General features: G+C 39.9%; 1 protein-coding gene across 1 annotated transcript in view; it reads left to right on the top strand.

Moving 5' to 3' along the window:
• Positions 1–25,150, top strand: part of ITGA9 (integrin subunit alpha 9) — a 313,194-nt gene that overhangs the window by 67,305 nt on the left and 220,739 nt on the right. Inside the window, exons 9-13 of the mRNA XM_067470189.1 lie at positions 1,846–1,983; positions 11,222–11,327; positions 13,039–13,133; positions 20,375–20,465; positions 20,914–20,959. Of these exons, the coding sequence (XP_067326290.1) occupies positions 1,846–1,983; positions 11,222–11,327; positions 13,039–13,133; positions 20,375–20,465; positions 20,914–20,959 (476 nt within the window). The remainder of the gene's footprint in view (positions 1–1,845; positions 1,984–11,221; positions 11,328–13,038; positions 13,134–20,374; positions 20,466–20,913; positions 20,960–25,150) is intronic.

Here is a 25,150-nt window from a genome sequence, read left to right as displayed (position 1 = left end):
TCCTTTATATTGTCGAAGGCTTCCATGGCTGGAATCACTGGGTTGTTGTACGTTTTTTGGGCTATATGGCCATATTCTAGAAGCATTCTCTCCTGATGTTTCACCTGCATCTATGGCAGGCATTCTCAGAGATTGCCTGCCATAGATGCAGGTGAAACGTCAGGAGAGAATGCTTGTAGAACATGGCCATATGGCTTGAAAAACCTACAACAACACATCTTCTCCTTTGTTGCCTTTAGCAACAACAACACATCTTCTCCTTTGTTGCCTTTAGCAAAGTATCTAGGATGAGTTGTGTTTCTTTTTTTTTCTTCAGCCCTTCAGATATTTTGGACTTCAACTTCCACAATTCCCAGCAGCCTACCAGCTGTCAGGAATTGTGGGAGTTGGTTTAAAATAATCTTTATTACTTTTCATTAAAAACATACAATAACTGAGTGGGTAGGGGTAGCGGGGGGGGGGAGTGAAGGAAGATAGGGGGGTAGTAGTATAGAAAGAATAGAAAGTAGTCTGATTTATGGCTGCTAAAAAGAAAAGATAATAAAGTGCCAGGTGTGGAAACGGAAGTTTGAAAAAGTGACTGTGAGGGAGGGGGGATGTGAAAGTTATGAATCTGGCGATGACTTCCCGGTATCTTCCGGAGGTTCTTCCTATTCCTTCGTACCTTCTCTCTGTTGTGTTTTTCCTCTGGATGGGTTGTGTTTCAGCTTGACAAAATAGAACAAAAGGGACCCTTGCTCACCACCTAGTTGCCACGTAGTTGCCATTTTGACACTTTTGTATTGAATTAACAAACTAATTGTACAAAAAAAATCTTAGTGTCCTTGTCAACTAATTAAAAACAATAGTTTGTATTTTGCATTATTCTTGAACATTAACAAAAACACATTCCTAGTCTTGATTCGCATTTTTCATCACACTGAAATGAACATAAATTCAATTATTTAAATGGTAAGCTCTATACTATGTCCAATAGTTAACTGGACTGGGAATGTGCACTGATGGGAAAGTGGGTTAAGCTCTTCAAATGGCTTTGGTTCAAGGTTCACCTCCTTCATGGAGTTTTAAAAAGACAACCACTGATGTCAGTGAAAGCTGTTTAATATGTTTTTTAAGCCCCTAAAGTAGAATTTCGAAATGAAAACTCATTGGGAATTGAAAGTTTCCTGTAATTTCCTCACCCATATTCCATTTGACATGGACCAGGACTATATATGGACTAACTGCCCTGAGTCTTCACGGGGAGATAGGGCAGGATACAAATAAAGTTTTATTATATTAGTTTTATTATATGCTTATTTGAATATAAAAAGAAAGAAATCCTAAATTGAATGCTTCCAACGCAGTGCATGCAGTGTATGCTTTAACTCTTAGCCCTTCAGCAGGCTAGTTGGTATTTGTTGTTGTTTTATTCCATGTGCACTAATGGCACATGGAAATAAATGATAATACTGTAATAGTAGCTGTAATAAATACATAAATAGTAGTCTAACAACTTGTGTAAATATCTTGCCACTTAGATTATTACTCTTCTAGTTTAAAGGATGTCCTGTGTGATGTAATAAATTGCTATCTGCCTATATGAAATGATTCCTAATGTGTAGTAGTGAGTCAGTTTTAAAAGATACAGCTAAAGGTTCAAGTTTTCCTCCCTCTCATTTAATGAAAACAAGACAGAGCTTTAAACTGGCCCGATGTCTCCCTCCTCCCAAAAAATATCCCAAAGGTGGTATGAGATAAAGTAGTCAGTGGCTTTTTCTGTTGCATACAAAGAAAAGCATAAACAATTTCCTCTTGTGTGTGGGCAGATACTGAATGCTTTGTTGTGACTCGGCTTGGTTACAGATGGGCTCTTACTTTGGCTCCTCCTTATGTGCAGTTGATTTGAATTCGGATGGACTTTCGGACCTCCTGGTCGGAGCGCCCATGTTTTCAGAGATCCGGGACGAGGGCCAAGTCACTGTCTACCTCAGCAGAGGAAATGTGAGTATGTGACGGAGCCATGTAAATGGCCTGGGAAATCCTTTTAACTCTCATCTCAGATCTACTACATGGCAAGTTCTGCTTAAGGGCATTGAGCAGATGTGAGGCTCTTTGTCCATTTGTTTTCAAAATGTGGACTGGTTTGAACAAAACCAGCAGAAATCTCTTGGATTTTAAAAAAATAATTTGCTGAGTGTATAATTCTATAATTTATCAAATGCCTAATTTCCGAAGTGTTCCTTAGTTTATTATACCAAAAAAGCAGAGCCCCATAGCGCTTTACAGAAGAGTGAAACAGTTCGTGATTTTTATTTATTTCTGTTTTTATATTAAAACAATCCCAAAGAAACTTGCGAATTCTGTTTATAGGTCTATAAAACATGTAGCATAATATATCATTAAAAATAAAGGCAATAAAACATATAGCAGTTATAAGTTGCATGTGGCAAGAGAAATCCAAATTCCCTTCATATGAAGGCATCCCAGAAATGCATTGCTATAAGCATTTCTTATGGCTCATTGAGAACAGAGACAGATCCAAGAAGGCTTTGGTACCACATCAGAAAAGACTCCACTCCGAGTATGTATCTGCTACACATTTAAAAAGTAGTCATCTGTAGAGTACGGCTTTGGGAGCAGATTGATATGGGCATCTAGAAATTATACCTTTCCCCTCAAACTCCCCTGGTTTTATGCAGCATTTGTTTGTTTATTTTATTTACAGCATTTATATTCCATCCTTCTAACCCCGAAGGGGACTGAGGGGGATCATAGAACACATATATGGCAAGCATTCAATACTGTTAAACAGACAGAACAGACAACAGATAGAGGTATACGTTGGCATTTCCCCCCAACTTCTACGTTCTGGAGGTTGTGCTTGATTCTGGCCACAAGGAGATGCTGTCGCTCTGTTCTCTATGTCGAAGAGCCCATGATCACAGACTTCCTCCTTTCTTTGATTGCCGGCATTTTCTGGTATTTTCTTTTTATGGTGCTGTAAAATACCTCCCTGCTGAGGTAAAGATAAAGGTTGTCCCCTGACATTAAGTCCAGTCATGTCTGACTCTGGGGTGTGGTGCTCATCTCCATTTCCAAGCCGAAGAGCCGGTGTTGTCTATAGACACCTCCAAGGTCATGTGGCCGGCATGACTGCATGGAGCAGCGTTACTTTCCTGCTGGAGCGATACCTATTGATCTCACATTTGCATGCTTTCAAACTGCTAGGTTGGCAGAAGCTAGGGCTGAGAGCGGAAGCTCACACCACTCCCTGGAATTGAACTTGCGCTTTAACCCACTGCGCCACCAGGGGCTCCTACCTCCCCACTGAAGCAGTGCCTAATTTCTCTACTCACAGCTCACAGCTATTTTTGAACTGCTTAGATTGACAGTGAGCTGGGCTCAAGGTCGAGTGCTCACCCCAGTCCAGGCTTCGAACTGCCAACCTTTCGATTGGTGTGATCTATTGCTGCTGGTGATTAATCAGCTGTGCTAAAGCCCGGCCCTAAATAAGCTCAGCAAATAAAGCATACAGAAGGGATAGGGACATCATAACTCTATGTGGTGCATAGAAGAAATCTGCATTTGTCTGTAATAGGTTGGTTCCATTCCACCCACTGTTATGATTCTGTAACTTGAAGTTAACATCTGAGACTCAGAACAAAGCAGTGTAAACAGGGGCGGCTCAACCCATTACGCAAAATAAGCATATGTAGTATAGTTGATTTTGCCCAGGGGTGCTCTTGAGGCGCTCTTGGGGAAAAATAGACCTTGACATATGCGAGTTGTAGTTACCGGGATGTATAGTTCGGCGACGGCCGACAGGGAGCTCTGGCGTGGGCTGGTCCATGAGGTTACGAAGAGTCGGAGACGACTGAACAAATGAACAAGAACATAGTTCACCTACACTCAAAGAGCATTCTGAACTCCAACAGTGATGGAATTGAACCAAATATGGCACACAGAACTATATATATATCAGTGATTGGTTGGGGGGGGGGTGCCAAAATACTGTTTGCTTACCGTTGAAAATTACCTAGGGCCGCCTCTGAGTGTAAATTACCATGGAGAGTATCCAGGTATTGGATACTACTTTAGATTTTGGAAGGAACAGGCCTTATGTTGGAAGGAACAGGCAGGTGATAGAAAGATTCTGGGTTGGCCAAAGTTTATATAAATACAGCAAGGCTAGACCTTTGCTTGATCAGCAGAACAGTATTTGAACTTTGTTGTACTTCGCAATATTGCACTACTAACTTCAGGAACCAGGTATAGATTTGGATGTGTACATCTATTATCTTGTCTGGGCCAATATCCATTACATATTTTTTTTAATAGTGGAAAGTTTATTTTGTTTCTATTTAATTTATATCCTGTATTTTTCCTGTCAAGACTCAACTCAGTGTTCAACACATTAAAAACAAAGTATAATTTTCTACTGATGATATATATATATATATATATATATATATATATATATATATATATGACACACAAGTTCAAAGTGTGTGAAGCACATAGATGTAATTGGAAGACTCAACCAGATAAATCTGGCCTGCAAGCTGTAGATTTATAAAATGCATGCATGTAAATGCTATTGATTGGTTTAATTACAGAGGATATGTAGTATTCACCTATAAAATGAGGTATTTCCCAAGAGTGTCCACAATTTCTAATAAGCAAAATGAAACAAAACATCTTAACAACACAGAGACTTAATAAGATGTGTGCTGTTGCTTGTAATCTGTTCACCCTTTTTACGCAGGTAAACACACCAGAAAACAGGGGGAGCTTTGGGTAATGTACCCAAAAAGCAACTTTCATAAGATAGCTTTATGTTAGAAATGGGAAAGCCTTCCAAGTTTACCTTCTTTTCCATTTGGATTCTTAAAATCAGAAGTTTTCCCCATTCTGAATGTACAGAAATTTGCACATTTTGGTAAATTCTTCAAATACGATCTTGCTTCCATTCGCTCTTTTAAAATATAATATTCACATATATTAAAATTGAGGAGTGAAGGCAGCAGCCCTAATTTACCCCCAGCCTTGTTGAGCACAGCGATTCCAACCCAGACTTTAAAAAATCAATTACTTAAATCCCAGGGACTCAGTAAACTAATCTGTCTTTTTTGTTTCTCCCAGATGTGAAATGTTTTAACGCAAGCTTTGTTGGGTTTCCAGTTGTATCCATTCCACATTGTGATTATTTTTATAACTTCTTATAAAGATTGTTCTGAACTGAAATGTTTATCTCTTTCTTTTGTAAACAACGGTTTATTTAAAAGCGATTTTGCTTGTTTTCATCAAGACATGATATGTCACATATTGTTGTGGGTTAACTTGGCCATTCTTAGAGCTGGAAAGTCCCCACTTTGTTCATGCTGGGCCAAGTTAACCTGTGTTAAAGTGGCTAATGACATTTTAATCCAATTCCTCCTCTTATTGTTGAAGTGTGGTGTCCATAAGACCAGCTTTTGCATAGTTTGGATGATGGAAGAAAGATTAAAATAACCTACAAACAATTGTGAGAATGGAATCCCTGGGAAAATGGGTGACAGGAAGTGCCATTCACTTTGATTTTGTGGCAGACCCATAAAGTGTAGAGTTCTCAAGGAAATAAATGACTAGATTCTTCCCATTGTCCATTGCACAACCACAGTGACCCAACAGTAGTCTAGGAAAATAATCAACGTAAGCTTCCTGTACTCTAAAGGACTATGACATCTTGGGAAGGAGCTTGAGCCATATGGGATTTCTCAGAGGAGCTTCTGTTTGTGAAAATGTATCTTTTCTAAATAAATGCTATCTGAGCTTTGGTTTCTAATGTAGGATCCAAAACAGGATTGTTTAGATAAGTTAAGGTCAAACAGGCACAATAGCTTGCCACAAATGTGAGTCCTCCTTCAGACAGCTGAAGAGAAAGCACAATTGTAAGTACCAAAGATTAAAGTATCAGAAATGTAGAACAGTGTAGGTGAATTGATAAATGGAACGAGTGAATTAATCCTCCTGGACTTTAAGCCGTAAACAATGAATTTTGGAGATACAGAGTTAGTGCCTGTTTGAACTACATAATTGTTTGTCTCCAGTCAACTAGACAATGGAGATAACAGAGACACAGGGCAGTGTGATGGTTTGATAGTTGACTGCAATTCTAGGGACCAGGATTGTTTGATTTCCCACTCAGCCATGAAAACCTACTGGATGAGTCACACCCTCTCAGCTCCAGCCGATAGGTTTGCCTTCAAGTTGCCATATTTCAGAAATGTCTTGAAGGCACGCAATGATAGGATTAACTCAAATGTTCATTCCTTGGTGCCCCCTCTATAAATTATATTCAAGGGTTGTTTGTTATTTGCGGTTTGCCCTTCTTCTTAGGAGTTCATTTAAAGGGACATGAGTTTACTGTTTCTATCCCCACAATAGCCCTGTACAACAGTGATTTCCACAAGGACCCAAACTATTCAATTGGATTCTGCTTCCCTGGAGACTAGGACATGGAACAATGGCTTCAAACTACAACAAAGTATATTCCATCTGAACATTAGGAAGAACTTCCTGACTGTGAGAGCCGTTCAGCAGTGGAACTCTCTGCCCTGGAGTGTGGTGGAGGCTCCTTTGGAAGCTTTTAAACAGAGGCCGAATGGCCGTCTGTCAGGGGTGCTTTGAATGCAATATTCCTGCTTCTTGGCAGGGGGTTGGACTGGATGGCCCATTAGGTCTCTTCCAACTCTATGATTTTATGATTCGGACCTTTTCTCACATTCCTCATGCTACTCATGCATAAGGAAGCAATTGTTGAACATTCAGTGTTACTTTGCTTTATGTATAGCTTTAGGGTAGAAGATATGAAATTGTAGCTTGCATTCAGTACTTTAGAAAAGAATAGCACAATAAAAATGTAACTTTCTCCACGTTTTTAATCTTTATCTGGTATGGTTTTATTGTGTCATCAGCTTTCTGAAGACCTCCCAGAAGATTTTATTACACTTTTCAGAAATTGGTCTCACAGCCTTGACAAAACAAGGGAAAACCCCTTGAGCTAGATGCAAAGCGGGTGTTAACAGCCAGGATTGATTTCTTTATGGTTTCTATATTTGCTTGCACCTGCAGTGACTAACAGATTGCAAAAAGTGGCTTTAAAAACAGGTGTGAAATATGTATCAGCATTTTTGAGGGAATTCTGATAGGATGTAAAGACAAATCTTTGTTCTGCTTTGCTTATTATAGCATATTACCAAAGCCAAGCTCTTAATCAAAGAATAATTTTTCAATAAAAACTAGAAAGCAATCTTTCAGGAAGTTGATCACATGAAAAGTGGCTCATCTTTTTGGCAAATTTCCAGAGTATCACGTAATGGCATTCTAGTATATACACAGGCCATATGTCCTTTGGATAGGCTTTGATTCTGTTTTTCTTGAGCAAGAGAACAGGCAGTGTGAATGTCTTCATATTATTATGTGGTGTGCACTTCACAGGAAGAGGCAGGATGGTCTTGTGGTTTGAGTGTTGGGCCAAGACTCTGGACACCAGGATTTGAATCCCTGTGTAGTTGTGGAAACCCATATTGTTGCTTTGGGCAAGTCACACTCCCTCAAGGCCCATCATGTTGTTCATTCGTTCAGTCGCTTCTGACTCTTCGTGACCTCATGGACCAGCCCATGCCAGAGCTCCATGTCAGCCATGGCCACCCCCAAATTGTTTCTTCCAGCAATTTTAGCCCCATCTAGACAGGAGTTCCCTGGTTTGTTCTGAATTAATTAAACACCTTGTAAGATCTGGAACTCACCATGTGTAGGCCCTGTGTGGATTAGACTCGGGGATCACTTCACGCAGTTCCTGGGCCCAATCCACACAACCATCTCAGTTTTTCAGGCTCCACCATCTACCCCCCCCCCCCCAAAAAAACCCCTAAATTTCTCCCTAAAACGAAAATAAAGCTTACCTGGCCTCCAGAACATTTCTCCTCGCACCCTTAGGAGGGAATTTAGGAGGCTTCAGGTTGGCTGCATGCCATCTTGATTTGATGTAGGCATCCTCCTCCCCGGAAAAGCCTGGGTTTTTTGGTGGGAGTGGGGATGGGAATCTGTACCCAAGTGGGTTTTAAAAACCTTTTCTGACACAGATTTTTGGGCTGTTTGGAAGTGTCCTTGGTCACAGAGAATAAGGCAAAGCCAACCCCCTCTGATCAGATCTTTCCAAGAAAATTCCATGATAGGGTTCCGTTAGGGGTGCCGTAAGTCAGAAATGACATGAAAGCACACAACAATATAACATTGGTGAGCTGCAGACTAAAGATCTGCCCATGACATGTATGAAGGAAATAGTGAGATGATATGTTCATTAGCCTAGGCTGCTTGTTTTTCATGGACAACAAAGCAGAGTCCTTCTTAGTGGATGAAGGTGGTGGTTTTATATGAGCAGAAATCTACCCTTCATTAGAAGGAAATGATTGAGAGATTCAGGAGAAATGTGTGGGAACGAAAAAAAGCTATTGCTTTCACCCAGGATCTCTTGCCAGAGATGCTGGCCTCACTTGATATTTTCCTACTTATGTAGTAATGGCCAGCCTTGCACCCATCTGTGACAGTAATGATCGTCTTACAATTGAAACACATTAATACAAACTGAGGTCTGACCTATAGAAGTCAGGCTAGGATTAAACTGGAGTCACCGTCATAGAGTAATATAGTTGGAAGAGACCACATAGACCATCTAGTCCAACCCCATGACATGCAGGAAAAGCACAATCAAAGCATCCCCAACAGATGGCCATCCAACCTCTGTTTTTAAAAGCCTCCAGAGAAGGAGCTTCTACTGCACTCTGAGGCAGAGAGTTTCATTGTTGAATAGCTCTCACAGTCAGTTCTTCCTAATGTTCAGGTGGAGTCTCCTTTGTGTCCCCTTATTCCCTCTTCTTTTCCCAAAACCTGTTTGAACAGCAATGGCAGGATTTCCCCTTGGAAGTGTTGTGCTGGTTTGTTCTCTGTCTTATCTGTACCTACTCAGTGTTTACAAGAGCAACATAAACAAGCAGATTTTCCCACAGGATGGGTTCACTGTTGGGCTTTCCCATGCACACTCATGGGAAAACATGTATGGACTTCCGTAGAGCTGTGAGTGCAGTGCTACAATGAGTGCATTCTAAAGATTTTGGCCCCATATTTGTTAAATATAGAGTCATACAACTTACTTAGGCGATCCCTCGTAGTCCTCCAAGTTCAGTGTTCTAGCGGTGGGTCCGTAGGTAACTATGGAGCCCTATTCTTGATCTGCATCTTCTCCCACAGTGAGGGCATTGGTTTCCAGGTGGAAAGCGGTCCCGGTTGGGGTTGGCTTGACGCGCCTTCCTCTTGGCACGTTTCTCTCTTTTGCCCTCCATTCATGCCTCTTCAAATTCTACAGCACTGGTCACAGCTGACCTCCAGTTGGAGCACTCAAGGACCAGGGCTTCCCAGTTCTCAGTGTCTATGAGTTGACTCTCAGTTTTAGTCTGAATTTTAAAAGCGATATTCAAAGTTCGATGCCACTTAAACTGAAAGCTGTGTAGAATCAGGAACATGTGAAGGATATGCTAACTAAAGTTCATATCTTGCTCTGTAGCAGAAAGGCCCAAATGTTGCTGGACTACAGCTCCCAGCATAGTGAGGGATAGTGGGATCTGTGGTCCAACAACAACTTAAAGGCCCGAGGTTAGGTCTCTTCTACACTGCCCTATATTTCAGAATCTGTTTCCAGATTATCTGCTTATCCCGGATTATTTGGCAGTGTAGATTCATATAATCCAGTTCAAAACAGATAATCTGGGATATAGGGCAGTGCAGAAGGAGCCTTATTCTGCTATGGTCCCATCTGCATTGCCATATAATCCAGATTATCAAATCAGATAAATCTATATTATCTGCTTTTGAACTGGGTTATCTGAGTACACACTGCCATAAAATCCAGTTCAATGTGGATTTTATACTGCTGTGTGGAAGAGGCCTATGTTTTATGGAAATGGGAAAGAACTAGTGGTGTTATTAATGCTGGCAGTAAGTTTAAAAAGGAACATAAAGCATATATACATGTTTACCAAGTAGTAATCCCTGTTTAGTTCAGTGAGGCTGATTCTCAGGTAACTGTGTATAGCAGGGGTCTTCAAACTTTTTAAACAGAGGGCCAGGTACCAGTCCCTCAAACTGTTGGAGGGCCGGATTATAATTTGAAAAATAACAACATGAATGAATTCCTATGCACACTGCACATATCTTATTTGTAGTGCAAAAAACACTTAAAAACAATACAATAATTAAAATGAAGAACAATTTTAACAAATATAAACTTATTAGTATTTCAATGGGAAGTGTGGGCCTTCTTTTGGCTGATGAGATAGGATTGTTGTTGTTGTTGTTGTTGTTGTTGTTAATTGTTTGCTTTCAAGTCATTTCAGACTTAGGTTGACCCTGAGCGAGGGCTGGGTAAATGACCTTGGAGGGCCGTATCTGGGCCCCAGGCCTTAGTTTGAGGACCCCTGGTGTATAGGATTGCATCCTTATCTGATAAACATTTTTTGTTGATCTATTTATCAGTCCAGTTGTCTTATCTGCATATGCTTTCAATATTTTTTTAAGATGTTGCAGATTCCATAACTATTATGGAAGAGGTCCTTCTCATTCCCCCTTTTTTTATCACAGAAGGGGATGGCGCTTTTCAGATAGCAAATGACACATGATCTTCTGAACATCTGTTTAAATAAAAAACAATTTAACCGAAATCTGTTGTGCAGATTCAATGGTGCATATCTTTTCAGTTGATCAAAATATTGTGATTTCATAATTCTGACAGCAAAAGTCACTTAAGTGCAGAGGCCTCGTTATTATGAAGACCAAATATATGGCTTTCTATTATTTCATCTCAGGAAGTCTTTTGAGGAGGAATAGAAGTGATTTGTTTCAATTGTTGAGTATTTTTCTGCTGACTCAAGATTTTGTTGGTAGGGGAAAGGTCACAGTTTGCCATTTGTTAGCAAACTTTGTTTCATTGTCAAGAGCAGTTAAGTGCAGTATTTCCTTTTTTAGAATACACAGGTTTCGTTGCATTGACTGAAGGTTTGATTAGGAGCCCAGGAGTCTTACTCCAGATACGCTCCAGGTGCTTCCTGAGGGACATGTGCATGAATGTGTTTCAACAAAGAGACCACACATCTTTCCACATTTGTTCTATTTTTCTTAGCCTGTCCTATTTCCTGTTTGCTAGGGAGTCCTGGAAGAGCAGCTTGTTCTGAATGGTGACAATGCCTACAACGCACACTTTGGAGAAAGTATAGCTTCCCTGGGGGATATGGACGATGATGGATTCCCAGGTTAGTATGTTTTGTTTCGCATGTGACCCTTTTCTCTTGCTCTAACAAGATACGCATTCAGATTAATAGAGCATATAACAGCTACAAGTACATGCAGTCCCCAAGTTACAAAGATCTGACTTTCACACAACTCATAGTTAAGAACAGGGGTGAGACAACAGGAAGTGAGAGAAACCTTTTCCTTGGAAGGGAAATCAAGGGGGAAATGTGTCTCCACTGACACTTTATTATCACAGGGACAAAAAGTGAGATGAAACCTTCTGAATAGGGGCACGGACAGCAAAACAAACATCACAGGAGCGTTAACCTGTGGCTTTGCTATACATAGCACACACACATGGCTGAAGTTACACTTTAAAAATCTACCTGTAGATACACATTCAACTTAAAAACAAAACTACAGATCCTATCTTGTTTGTAACTTTGTTGCTGCTATTGTGCTTTACTATCAAGTCAACTTTGGTTTATGGAGATCCTAAGAAAAAGAGGGTTCAGAGAGCCCCAAGTGTGAACCACCCTATTCATTTTTTGCAGACCCAGAGTCATGGCTTCTTTGAGATAATACATCTGTAATGTGTGTGTGTGTGTGTGTGTGTATGTATGTGTATATGTATGTATAGATATAGATATCTCGTATATCGTTATCTATCTACCTATCTATCTATCTATATCTTTCTTTATTATGGTTACAGACCAGAATAATAATAATAATAATAACAACAACAACAACAAAAACAACAGGAAAAACTCAGCCACTATCAAGACCTCAAAATCGAACTGCAAAGGCTCTGGCATAAATCAGTCCAGGTGGTCCCAGTGATCATTGGCGCACTGGGTGCCGTGCCAAAAGATCTCAACCGGCATTTGGAAACAATAAATATCGACAAAATCACGATCTGTCAACTGCAAAAGGCCAAATATCTTTGGTCTTTATTTTGATATTTTTTTCTAAATCCCACCTGAACATTCTTCCTGTAATGATTTTTTTTAAAAAAAATATCAAATTGTGAGAGTGGATGTTTGCTTCCTATATGGGGTATAAATAAAGTTATTATTATTATTATTATTATTATTATTATTATTCTGAAATTTCTGCTCATTCTACATACTTTTCCTAATTTCCACAAAAACATGAAAAATTATCTAACTTATATAGCATTCCTCATTATCTAAAGTGTGTTTGTGTATATTTTTCTTCACAATATATATTTTAACTCTTCACATTTTAAAATGTGCGTATTGTTTTGTGTGTACTTTATTACTTGGAAGCACCATGAAAGTCTTGTAAATCTATGAATGCTCGAGGTAAAATATGATTGTTCTTGTAACAAATTTCTGGAGGTGTCAAAATGCAACTTTCCTCGAAAGTTTTGGATCAAATATTTTTTTTAAAAAGTATCTGCCCTTGAATCACATAAACCATGTAAAGACTTCAGAGTGATTCTCTAGCACATGGCTGGTTTTAGTGGTAGAACCCAAGCATGTGTTCCTTATTAGCAGTATAAATATACTTTTTGGCTTTTCCCTTTAATATCAGCTACTCATTAAAGGAAGCAATGTTTTCTAAGGCTGGCAACCACTCATCCAGTGGCTTTTATCTTTAAACTGAAGATGATTAGTTGTGGCAAGAGCCTTCTTTATAACTGAAAAGGACGGAAAGAGGTGAGAGGTTGTCTGGTTTAACATGTTTTCGTTTGCCTTGCTTAACTAGATGTCGCCATTGGTGCCCCCAAAGAGGATGACTACGTTGGAGCAATCTACATCTATCATGGATACACAGGTGGCATCATACCTCAATATTCCATGGTAAGTGCTGGGCGCATTAGATCCCTTGAGCTCCTTCTACACTGTTGTATAAAATCCAGATTATCTGCTTTGAACTGGATTATATGGCAATGTAGGCTCATATAATCCAGTTCAAACCAAATAGTGTGGATTATCTGCTTTGATAATCTGTATTATATGACAGTGTAGAAGGGGAATTAGTGTCCAGACACTATATAGCTTGAGAGTGAATCCCTATTTTATTATCTACTGAACAGATATAAATTGCTTTCCGCTGTTTAACCAGGATTTGAGGCTGGATCTACACTACTATATAATCTAGATTATCAAAGCAGATAAGTCACATTATCTGATTTGAGCTGGATTATATGAGGTCCCTTCTACACAGCTGTATAAAATCCAGATTATCTGCTCTGAACTAGATTATATGGCAGTGTTATCTATCTATCTATCTGGCTATCTATCTATCTATCTATCTATCTATCTCTTTATTATGGTTACAGACCAGCATAATAACAATAATAATAATAACAAAAACAACAATAACAAAAACAACAGGAAAAACTCAGCCACTATCAAGACCTCAAAACTGAACTGCAAAGGCTCTGGCATAAATCAGTACAGGTGGTCCCAGTGGTCATCTATACACTGGGTGCCGTGCCAAAAGATAATCCAGTTCAAAGCAGATAAAGTGGATTATATGACAGTGTAGAAGGGCCCTGAGTCTACATTGCTATATAATCCAGTTCAAAGCCAATATTAATCTGGATTTTATATGGCAGGGCCTAAATGCCACTTGTTCAGTAATACTCTCAAGAAGCTATGTCTAGCATTGGTGCATTTCTACAGTTCTATAGCTATTCATCTGCTTAGACTGAAGTTCATAAATGTGACAGCCAATCAATTACTTGTGTGTTAAAGAAACAGATTGAAGGCTAATTCTCTGATGGAGTTTCATGGATGTGAAAGTTATTTTTTTAGTCTTAAAGGTACCCTCCTGTAGTAGTATTTGTTGTCGTTGTCGTTGTAGTAATGATGATAATAATTTTTATTTATTACCTCTCTCTACTTATAGCTCAAAGCAGGGCACAATATATGGCTTTTCTACACTGCCATACAAAATCCAGAATATCTGCTTGGATAATCTGGATTATATGGCAGTGTAGAAGGGGCCACAGTTAAAATACATCATCATTATTGTCGTCGTCGTCATCGTCATCATCATCATCATCATCATCATCATCATCATCAAATACATTCAATAAAAGGATATAATAAAACATATTTCTATAAAATACACATATTAATATATATGGAACAAAGATACAGCAGGCATAGAATGTTAATATAAAATTCATAATTAAAAACTGACTGTTGTTTTGGTACCAAAGAATGCCATGGCTAGCCCTTTCAAAATCTCTGAAAGAATGCAGTGCAGTTGCTTCAGAGAAGTTTCTCGATCTATCTTATGGAATGCAACACATTGTAAAATGGATGAATTAAAGCACTTCTAAAGTTCTTTTTAGCTTGGATATGCTAATTTGAATTTGATTTAAATTTATAATGTGCTCTCAAATAAGTATTTCTGCAACCAGGAGAATGACATCAGGTTCTGCTCACTAACCTCATGCAACTGAATAAATTTTGGCACAGTGTTTACACGTAAAATATTCCATATAACCTCAGAAGGTCAACTTTATTGCATGTCATCAGAAAGAATAAACACCATTTAGAACACATTCCATTCTGAAGCTACTGACAATCAATTCTTTCCACCTACTTTAATATTGTGGCACCAGTTTAGAACTATGATGTGCCCTAGAACTGCACATTTGCAAAGAATTTGTGATTTATTTCATCAAACTTGTTGCAATGGTAAGTTGCAAGCTGGTAAGCTGCTTAAGTATGCAAGATACTCCACTTAGGCAGAAAAAATGAAATACAGAGATACAGAATGGGGGACGCATGGCTCGAGAGTAATGTGTGTGAAAATGATCTTGGGGTCCTTGTGGACAACAAGTTAAACATGAGCCAACAATGTGATGTGGCAAAAATAGCCAATGGGATTTTGGCCTCCATCAATAGGAGTCTAGTGTCTAGATCCAGGGAAGTCGTGCTACCCCTCTATTCTGCCTTGGTTAGACCACACCTGGAATATTGTGTCCAATTCTGGGCACTACAGTTGAAGAGAGATATTGATAAGCTGGAAAGTGCCCAGAGGAGGCCGACTAAAATGACCAGGGGTCTGGAGAACAAGCCCTATGAGGAGTGGCTTAAAGAGCTGGGCATGTTTAGCCTGAAGAAGAGATGGCTGAGAGGAGACATGGTAGCCATACATAAATACATGAGAGGAAGTCAAAGGGAAGAGGGAGCAAGCTTGTTTTCTGCTGCCCTGGAGACTAGGTCGCGGAATAGTGGCTTCAAACTACAAGAAAGGAGATTCCGTCTGACTGTGAGAGCCGTTCAGCAGTGGAACTCTCTGCCCCGAAGTGTGGTGGAGGCTCCTTCTTTGGAAGCTTTTAAACAGTGACTGGGCGGCCATCTGTTGGGGGTGCTTTGAATGCAATTTTCCTGCTTATTGGCAGGGGGTTGGACTGGATGGCCCATGAAGTCTCTTCCAACTCTATGATTCTATGATTCTAAGTTCCCTCAGTTTATTATAGCCTGAAAATATATGTTATAGTCAATGGCACCCAGATTCCCCCAGCCATCATGATTACTGACCATGCTGGTGGGAGAATTGAAGGAATTGTAGTTCAAAAAAAGTGACGTCCTAGCTTTGTAGCCCATGTCATGGATTAGTAGACCTAAATTCAAGCTTTTGTTTCAGGCTGACTAGTGGATGAGTTGTTGCACACTGGAAAAATAACTAATAGCCTCAGATTTGTTTTTCACCCTTCAGCTGTTTTAGATACATCATGTAAATATTTTGTTTGTTTCTGGATGGGAGCCTGTATAGAGGATGCTAAGTCAGAGTTTTAGTAGTTACACTTCAGATGCTCAAACTAATCTGTAGGCGATTAGTTCTGCTGTGTGCTGACTGTATTAAGAATGCATTAAGTTTATTATTTTTTTGGAAAAGGAATGCAAACTAAATCCATTTTTATGATGTTTTCTACAAGTGATAATTTGTGGCATATGTAGGATTTTCCCCTCTGTTTTTAGAGAAAGGCTGAGGGATGGCTGAACCAATGCAAGTACGTTATGATATTTTGCTTCAGAATGTCCTGATATGAATAGATAGATGCTATTTGTTTCTTTTTACATAGTTGAGGTCATATAGGAGTTTCATAAGGAGTCAGAGTCTCATTAGGAAGCAGTCAAGCTGACTGCTGTCTCTCACCAGATTAGTCTGGCTTTTGAGATCTTCTTCAATGTAGGCTCCTGCCAACACTTTTCCATTACATTTTCCCTTAATCTCTCTCTCTCTATGTTTTTCTGGTTCACGGTGTTAAGAGCTGTATTGTATTGCTGTTCACAGAATACAGGTTGTAAGGTTAGCCATTCATTCTGCTTAGGAATCCATTAAACAGTTTTCAGATGTTTAATCTGTCGGGTCTGTCTACCTAGCCTCTGTTTGAACCAGTAACCTTGAGGTGAAAGGCTTTGTGTCCTATTACTGTTACTTTAAACTGACAATGCATTTCCCTCTCTCAATCTCTCTTTCACATAACACAGTGAGAAGAAAATGGGCATGTGTTTAGATCATGGGGCACTTTTAAAGTGATGCTTTCTTATCTCAGCGACAGCAAGATCGATCCAGAATACAGCTGAGGTGCCCTAATTGGCTTGCAAGGAAATCTGGATGCTAAATAAATATTATCAAGCTCGGTTTCAGGATCATTGGTTTTGTTCATAGCCCTCCAAGCTGTGCCGCATTATACTCCAATCCTTATACTCTAATAGCCTGCAGATGTTTGTGGGATATGTATAGCCCTGGCTTGCCACCCTAATAGGGACCCCCCGCAAAAGCATACCCCCATTCTCCCAGGGATCTGTAATTTGAGGAGTTCAACTGCTTTTTGTTGCCTCATGCTATCAATTCCAAGGGTTTTTCTTTATTTCTTTTTCAGAGAGTCGGCTTAAGATCTCATTTCTTTAAGTTTGTATTTTGCCTTTTCCAGTTAATTTGAGCATGTTTTAATGGTACTTGATATTTCTTGTTTCAGTCTCTTAAGATTTGTCTGTGCACACATTGCTAGATTGATGCTTTATCACTAAATTGGAAGCGAAGGACACTTTCTTCCAATGGATACACCATGGTCTATGGTAGGGGTCAGGAATAGGTTTCTACAGTCACCTATGTACCCACCACCAAGACTACACTTGGAAGGCACTCATACTCAGCCACGAGTGATAGACAATGATGATGATCATGATGGGTATTGTTGTTGTTCATTCTTTCAGTCGTTTCTGACTCTTCGTGACATCATGGACCAGCCCATGCCAGAGCTCCCTGTCGGCCATCACCACCCCCAGCTCCTTCAAGGTCAATCCAGTCACTTCAAAGATACCATCCATCCATCTTGCCCTTGGTTGGCCCCTCATCCTTTTTCCTTCAACTTTCCCCAGCATCATTTTCTTCTCTAAGCTTTCCTGTCTTCTCATGATATGGCCAAAGTACTTCATCTTTGCCTCTACTATCCTTCCCTCGAATGAGCAGTCAGGCTTTTTTTCCTGAAGTATGGACTGGTTGGATCTTCTCATCTTCTCATAGTCCAAGGCACTCTCAGAACTTTCCTCCAACATCACAGTTCAAGAGCATCTATCTTCCTTTGCTCAGCCTTCTCTATGGTCCAGCTCTCACACCCATATTGACTATGGGGAATACCATTGCTTTAACTATGCGGATCTTCGTTGCCAGTGTGATGTCTCTACTCTTCACTACTTTATCGAGATTGGTCATTGCTCTCCTCCCAAGAAGTAAGCATCTCCTGATTTCCTGGCTGTAGTCTGCAGTAATCTATGCACCTAGAAATACAAAGTCTGTCACTGGTTCCACGTTTTCTCCCTCTATTTCCCAGTTGTCAATTATTCTTGTCGCCATAATCTTGGTTATTTTGATGTTTAACTGCACGATGGGTAAGGGGTCCTTAAACTTTTAACACAGGAGCTGATTCACCATTCCCAAGGCTATTTAAAAGAAAAGTATGAACTAATTCCTATGGACACTCCACATATTTGTTACAATATTTAAAGAACAACACTCCAAAAACGGGAATTCCAGACATGAAACAATCAGGGCCAGCTAGCACCTCCCAACAAAGGATTCCCCAGGCAGGAAGTAACCAGGCTTTGAAGCTACAAGGTTGTTCAGTGCTAATCAAGATGGCCAATTGCAACATTCACACTTGCCTCAAACAGACAAGAGTTCTTTCTCCCACCCTGGACATTCCACAGGTATATAAACCCCACTTGCCTAGTTTCCAACAGACCTCCCAATCTCTGAGGATGCCTGCCATAGATACGGGTGAAACATCCAGAGAGAATGCTTCTGGAACATGGCCATACAGTCTGGAAAATTCCCAACAACCCAGTCATTCTGGCCATGAAAGCCTTTGACAACACAATTTTAGCCAACATAAACGTACCGGTGATGGGAAATGTGGGCCTGATTTTGACTGTGATTACAGTCCAGTTACGTAGGGTTGTTGTTGTGAGTCATCAAGTTGTTTCAGACTTTGGGCACCCTTAAGTCTAAAGTTTCGGACAAGGGAGGGGAGTGGAAATGACCTTGGAGGGTTGCATTTGGTCCATGGGCCTTAGTTTGGGGACCCTTGGGTTGAAAATATATATGAAAGCTATCAGTTACTTAAGATTTAATCCAACATTAATTTTATCTAGATTGAGACTCATTTAAATTAATATTATTGAGTTAATTGTGAGCACAAAAAATCATATTCATTAAGTAGAACCGAAGCTGCACTTATTTCTAAGTCATCAGTGAGACCTGGATATTGTGCCTGGAGCACTATGCAATTCAGTAGCATTAAGATACTTTCGTCATTTGAGATTTTTCATCACATTCAATGGATGATATAAAGAAATAGCCATTTATTTAATTACATTTTCTTTGGTTTGTGATTTTTAAAGATTTTCTTAGAACTTTAAGATCTTTCCATCCAGAGTGTGAAGAGCACTGCAAAAATCCATCAAAAACAATTTTCATCATAAGATATTTCTAGCATGGAAATAAACATGTCCTACTTTCCTGCAGTACATACATTTCTGATGCCAAACTTCTCAAGTAAAAGAAATTGGATTCCTTCCCTAAATCATACAATTGGATTTAGACCTCCAATTGAGCATCAGCATAGTTGAATATATAGAGGTTCAAAGACAGACTTCTGAGGCTCGATCTACACTGCCATATAATACAGTTTTTGATTCCCGACTATTTATTTATTTATTTATTTACAGTATTTATATTCCGCCCTTCTCACCCTGCAGGGGACTCAGGGCGGATTACAATGTACATATACATGGCAAACATTCAATGCCATAGACACACATCATATATAGACAGACACTCAGAGGCTATTTAGCATTCCAGCTTCTGGCCACCAGGGGAGCTGTCGCTTCCTCATTCTTTCCATACTTCCTGGTGATTTTTTTTATGGCCTCATAAATCAGTTAAATTAGCCTCCTCACAAAGTGGTACCTAATTTTCCTACTTGACAGATGCAACTGTCTTTCGGGTTGCAAAGGTCGACAACAAGCTACACAATTTTGGTCGGGAGCTCACTCCAACCTGGGCTGGCTTCCAACTCATGACCTTTCAGTCAGTAGTGATCGTTATGCATCTGACTCCCAGCCAGCTGTGCCACAGTCCCGGTGCTGCTTTGAATTGAATTATATGTAGTGTAGACTCATATAGACTCGGGCTCTTTCTACAGTGTAATATAATCCAGATTATCAAAGCAGATAATCTAAATTGTCTGCTTTGAACTGGATTATATGTCCTTTAATCCTGTTCAAAGCAGATCATCTGGATTTTATATGGCAGTGTAGAAGGGGCCTCAGAGTTTAGCATTCAGAATCCTGGAGTCTTGATGGATCTGCTAATTTCAGTTCTCCCTACATTCATTAAAAATATATATATATCTCAAAATCTTTCCATCTCAGATATGAGATTTCCACCATTTGGTAATTCACAGCAGAAGCAAACTGCAATAAATTTCTCATTCATCCTTAAGCATTTAAAATTTAACAGTTCTTTTTACTTGCATCTGTTGATTCTAGTCCTGTGTTGTCTGTTACAGAGAATACCTGGAAAACAGTTAAGTCCAAGACTGCAGATGTTTGGCCAATCGATTTCAGGAGGTGTTGATATGGATGGGAATGGTTACCCAGGTAAGTTTTGAGCACCGGCAAGAATATTAATGCCAACTAAGATATAATATGAGTGGAAAAATTTACAAATGGCTAATTAAAAGTCCAAGAATGCACATCCTTCCATGTTTCTTTGTTATCTCAATTTAAAAAAAATAGATGTTTCCTGAACATGTTTATTTTTTCTTTGGTAATTGTATACAGATTTTAAGTTTAGAATAGTTCTGAACAAAAATAAACGTGTTTCTGCTCTTGATTAAGCAATCTGGAGCAAAAAGATAAAAAAAGAGAAGTCAAATGATGTGAATTTTAAAAAGCATTGAAAAGTATGTTGAGATACTTAAAATATATTTATGTTAACAGTGGAACATGATATTGCAAAAGGACAAAAGGTTAACAATACATTGTGGGTAAGGATATTGCATGGTCACACTTGATTATAATTCTCCCTTCCACTTTTGTTCCCCAGATGTGACAATTGGAGCCTTTATGTCAAACAATGTGATTCTTCTAAGGTGAGATCAATTTATCTTTAAGATAAATTATACCTGTCTTCTAATTGTTTTGTGCTGTTAGAATCATAGCCGCTAGACCATTAAAAAAACATTGAAAAATGGCTTTTTATTGCAAAAGAATGCATACGCTCAACATCCCCCCCCCCTCCCCCGTTCCTGTAAAATTTGTTCAGATGGATTTGGTATTTTTTGGAAACAAGCTCTACATTTGAGATCTGTAAGAGCATTGAAACACTGCAGATATTAGAAACACTCTGATTGAGCACAGACAGCAGTAGTCATGAATTGGATAATTTATTTATTTATTTATTTCCTATATTTATACCCCGCCCTTCTCCCCCCCTGAGGGGGGACTCAGGGCGTCCTAACAAAAGCATCATACAATGCTAGCATCATAAAAAACAACCACAGTACAATCAAAATATTAAAAATTAAAACAACAATTAAAACAATTAATTAAGACACATCCATTAAAATCAAAATCCAAAAACCAGTCCGTTCAATTCATTGTCATAAATTGTGTGATCTTCTTCCACTTGCTGCCCACTGTTCAAAAGCTCGGTCCCATAACCAGGTCTTGATTTTCCTTCTAAAAGACGAGGGAGGTGGCCAATCTGATATCTCTAAGGAGGGCGTTCCATAGGTGGGGGGCCACTGCTGAGAAGGCCCTGTCTCTCGTCCCCATCAACCGTGTTTGCGATAGTGGTGGGACTGAGAGCAGGGCCTCTCCTGAAGATCTTAAACTTTGTGATGGTTCGTGGCAGGAGATATGTTCGGACAGGTAGTCTGGGCCAGAACCGTTTAGGGCTTTAAAGGTTAAAACCAGCACTTTGAATTGTGCTCGGAAGCTGATTGGTAGCCAGTGGAGTTGGCATAACAAAGGAGTTGTATGTTCCCTTTACATCGCTCCGGTGAGCAACCTGGCTGCCGACCGTTGGACTAGTTGAAGCTTCTGGGCAGTCTTCAAAGGCTGCCCCACGTAGAGTGCATTGCAGTAGTCTATTTGGGATGTACCAAGAGCATGGAACACCGTGACCACGTCAAACTTCTCAAGGACTGGGCACAGCTGGCGCACAAGTTTTAATTGTGCAAAAGCTCTCCTGGCTACCGCCGAGACCTGGGGTTCCAGGCTCAGCAATGAGTCCAGGATCACTCCCAAACTGTGAACCTGTGTCTTCGGGGGAGTGTAACCCCGTCTAACACAGGCTGTAACCCTATCCCCTGTTCAGCCTTTCGACTGACCAGGATTACCTCTGTCTTGTATGGATTTCTCTGGATAATGGTGGAGAGCAGCACCGATTAGCAGAGAAAGATAACCTGGGTATTTTGAAGAGAGATGCATTTGCAATGATTAAGGGTCTTCTATTTTTGCTTAGTTGAATTTGATCCTTTGTGTCATCAACGTGGCGGAAGAAAACACTGTTTCTGATGGCTTTTTGTTTAAAAAAAGTCTATTGAGTAGACTTGTGTGTATGCATATGTGTGTGTGTGTGTGTGTGTGTGTGTATATATATATATATATAGTATACACACACATATAGAGAGAGACAGAAATTGAGATTGAGAGAGAAGTGGTGTGTTGATGATTTGATTAGAGGAAATGGCTGGAGTAGCATGACCATAAGATTAGATAGCGAATGGTGGAGAAAAAAAAAAAGGAGTTCTAAGCTCTTCCCCTTTGGCTATTTTAAAGGACTGCTCATTATACCACAACCATTTGTCAGACGACTGACTGATATCATGATTAAGGGCATCCTTAAACCAATTAGTGATCACTTTGTACTTGTTTTTATAGTTTTCCCATTTGTAATACCTTTCTATTAAAAACAGATTTCATGCTTTTTGAGGTCCAGAGAAATTGTGAGCTGTACTACTTATCTGTGCAACAACATCAAAACAGTTTTATTGCTACAGGCAATATTTAAATGCATGAAAATAAATCCATCACCAGATATTTGAAAGACTGTTACAAAGATATAGGAGTATTCATTCCTCCTCCAGTTCCAGACAGTAGTACCTGAACTATAAGTATAAGAAGAAAAGGATTTAGATGAAAATTTAGACCTTCTTGAGTGTTATACAGTGTCTTGAGAGGTGGTGGACTTTATTTAACTGTGATAGTGAGTGTGTCGGGAGGCCTAATCAGTTATTATAGCTACAGAGATTTTATTCACATCATCCTTGCCTACTTGTTCTCTACAAAACTCAGTGAGAATGATGACGATGATTACCATCACCATTTTCATATTTATATCTTACTTTTTCTCTCTTAAAAGTGACCCAAAGTGGTGAACGCTATGAGAAACAATACAAAATATGAGAAGCCACCATCATGACATATTATGAGAGTTGGTACAGCATGAACGAAATGGCACTAATGCCTCATCAGACAGGCTTAATTTTGGCTGCATGAGGTGGATCTTGTATAGTTTTATGACAGAGCGTGCTGGCTCCTATCAGACGACGTTGAACTACTTCCGGTGGGGCTTCATTGTAGAACTATAGAAGAACGGGCACATGCCACTGCAGCAACAACCTGGGAGGCTTCCCATGTTGCCTTTGAGACAATGGAGGGAAGCCGGGCAGCTACCACTTCCCCCTCATGGGATGTGACGAACGTCAAGTTGCATGGGCCGACGGTTCACCACTGGATGTGCCATAATGCATGGTGATTCTGGTGTAAAGAGGTCCTCAGTGCACTGTTGCTTTAGGGGGAATCAATAGTAACAGGCATTCATATTGTATCAGTTTCTATATATTACACTGCATGTCAATGGAAAGCAGATTTGAGAGGCTTTGCAGGTTCCCACAGCAACCTGAACCCACCCACCGCATCAGACTCTGTTTATTGCTTTAGAGATCAGGGCATTATGAGCTAACCATGTGGTGAAGTTGATTAGTTGCAGCTACTGCCTGTCAGAGGGTGTGGGCTGCCTTTGCTATTTGGGTTAAGATTAGGGCAAAGCAGCAGGGCTTTTCTCTTTAGTCCCTTGCTGCATCCCACAACAAAGTTTCTGGAAAGTTTCTTTGCCAAATACAGCATGTGCCTTGCCAATATTGGGGGTCGCTGCTTCAATTTGGGGGATTTATGGGGACTGTTGTGGAAAGTGTGCTCAGTTTAGGCTGATGTGTGGCCCTTTTACTCTGGTAAACCATGACAGCAGGGGTGGAATAACTTTAAGGCACTTAGTATGTGGATCAAGAAGTCATCTGAGAAAAATTTACAGTCTTCCCATCCCTTCTCTGCCTGCAGGCATAGGACCACTCACACAGCCAATATTGGATGTGGCTTGCAAGGATGCCAAAAGCTATCCCAGATTATGTGCCTTGCATTCAGGGCATGGCAAGAAGATATATATTCCGTGCCAACATTGTGGCATTCTATAAAGAAAGTCTGGAGATACTGGGTAGCGGGAAAAAAGAATTTATTTTTCGTTGTCCCAAAATAGGCATCAAATTGCTAGCCAGCTACAGTAAAGGTTGGTATGTCATATAGGTTTCAGGTTTGTAGGTCTGAGTATTGGAACTGACAAGTGGGATCTGTATATGTCCTGCTATCAAAGTGATCGGAGACCATGGTGGCGCAGTGGGTTAAAGCCCCGAGCTGCTGAACTTGCTGGCCGAAAGGTCACAGGTTTGAATTCAGGGAGCGGGGTGAACTCCTGCTATTAGCCTCAGCTTCTGCCAACCTAGCAGTTCGAAAGCATGCAAATGTGAGTAGATCAATAGGTACTGCTCCGGTGGGAAGGTAACGGCACTCCATGTAGTCATGCCGACCACATGACCTTGGAGGTGTCTACGGAAAATGCTGGCTCTTCTGCTCAGAAATGGAGATGAGCACCAACCTCCAGAGTCGGACATGGCTGGACTTAATATCAGGGGAAAACCTTTATCTTTACTCTTTAAAAAGTGATTCTGTTCAGTTATTAAACAGCTGTTATTCCATCATTTATGGCATCAGTCCTGTTGAAATTCGTAATTTCATTTCACCCGTAAGAGGGACTGATCATCATGGCTCTTACATAGTTAAAGAAAAGCTCTATAACAGTCATGTTTGCTGCAAGCGCCTATGTAAGATTTTAATTCTTTTCTCTGGAAGACTTGTAGAGAAAATATCAAAAGTAGATTCTTTAAAGAAGGGAGATCTGCCATAAGAGCTCAGCTGAACTTACCACCTTATCGCATTGAGAA

Source organism: Anolis sagrei, chromosome 6, assembly GCF_037176765.1.
Source record: "Anolis sagrei isolate rAnoSag1 chromosome 6, rAnoSag1.mat, whole genome shotgun sequence".
In the NCBI taxonomy this organism is placed as follows: domain Eukaryota; kingdom Metazoa; phylum Chordata; class Lepidosauria; order Squamata; family Dactyloidae; genus Anolis; species Anolis sagrei.
The sequence above is the reverse complement of the archived record's forward strand: the minus strand, read 5'-3'. Positions and strand labels throughout refer to the sequence as shown.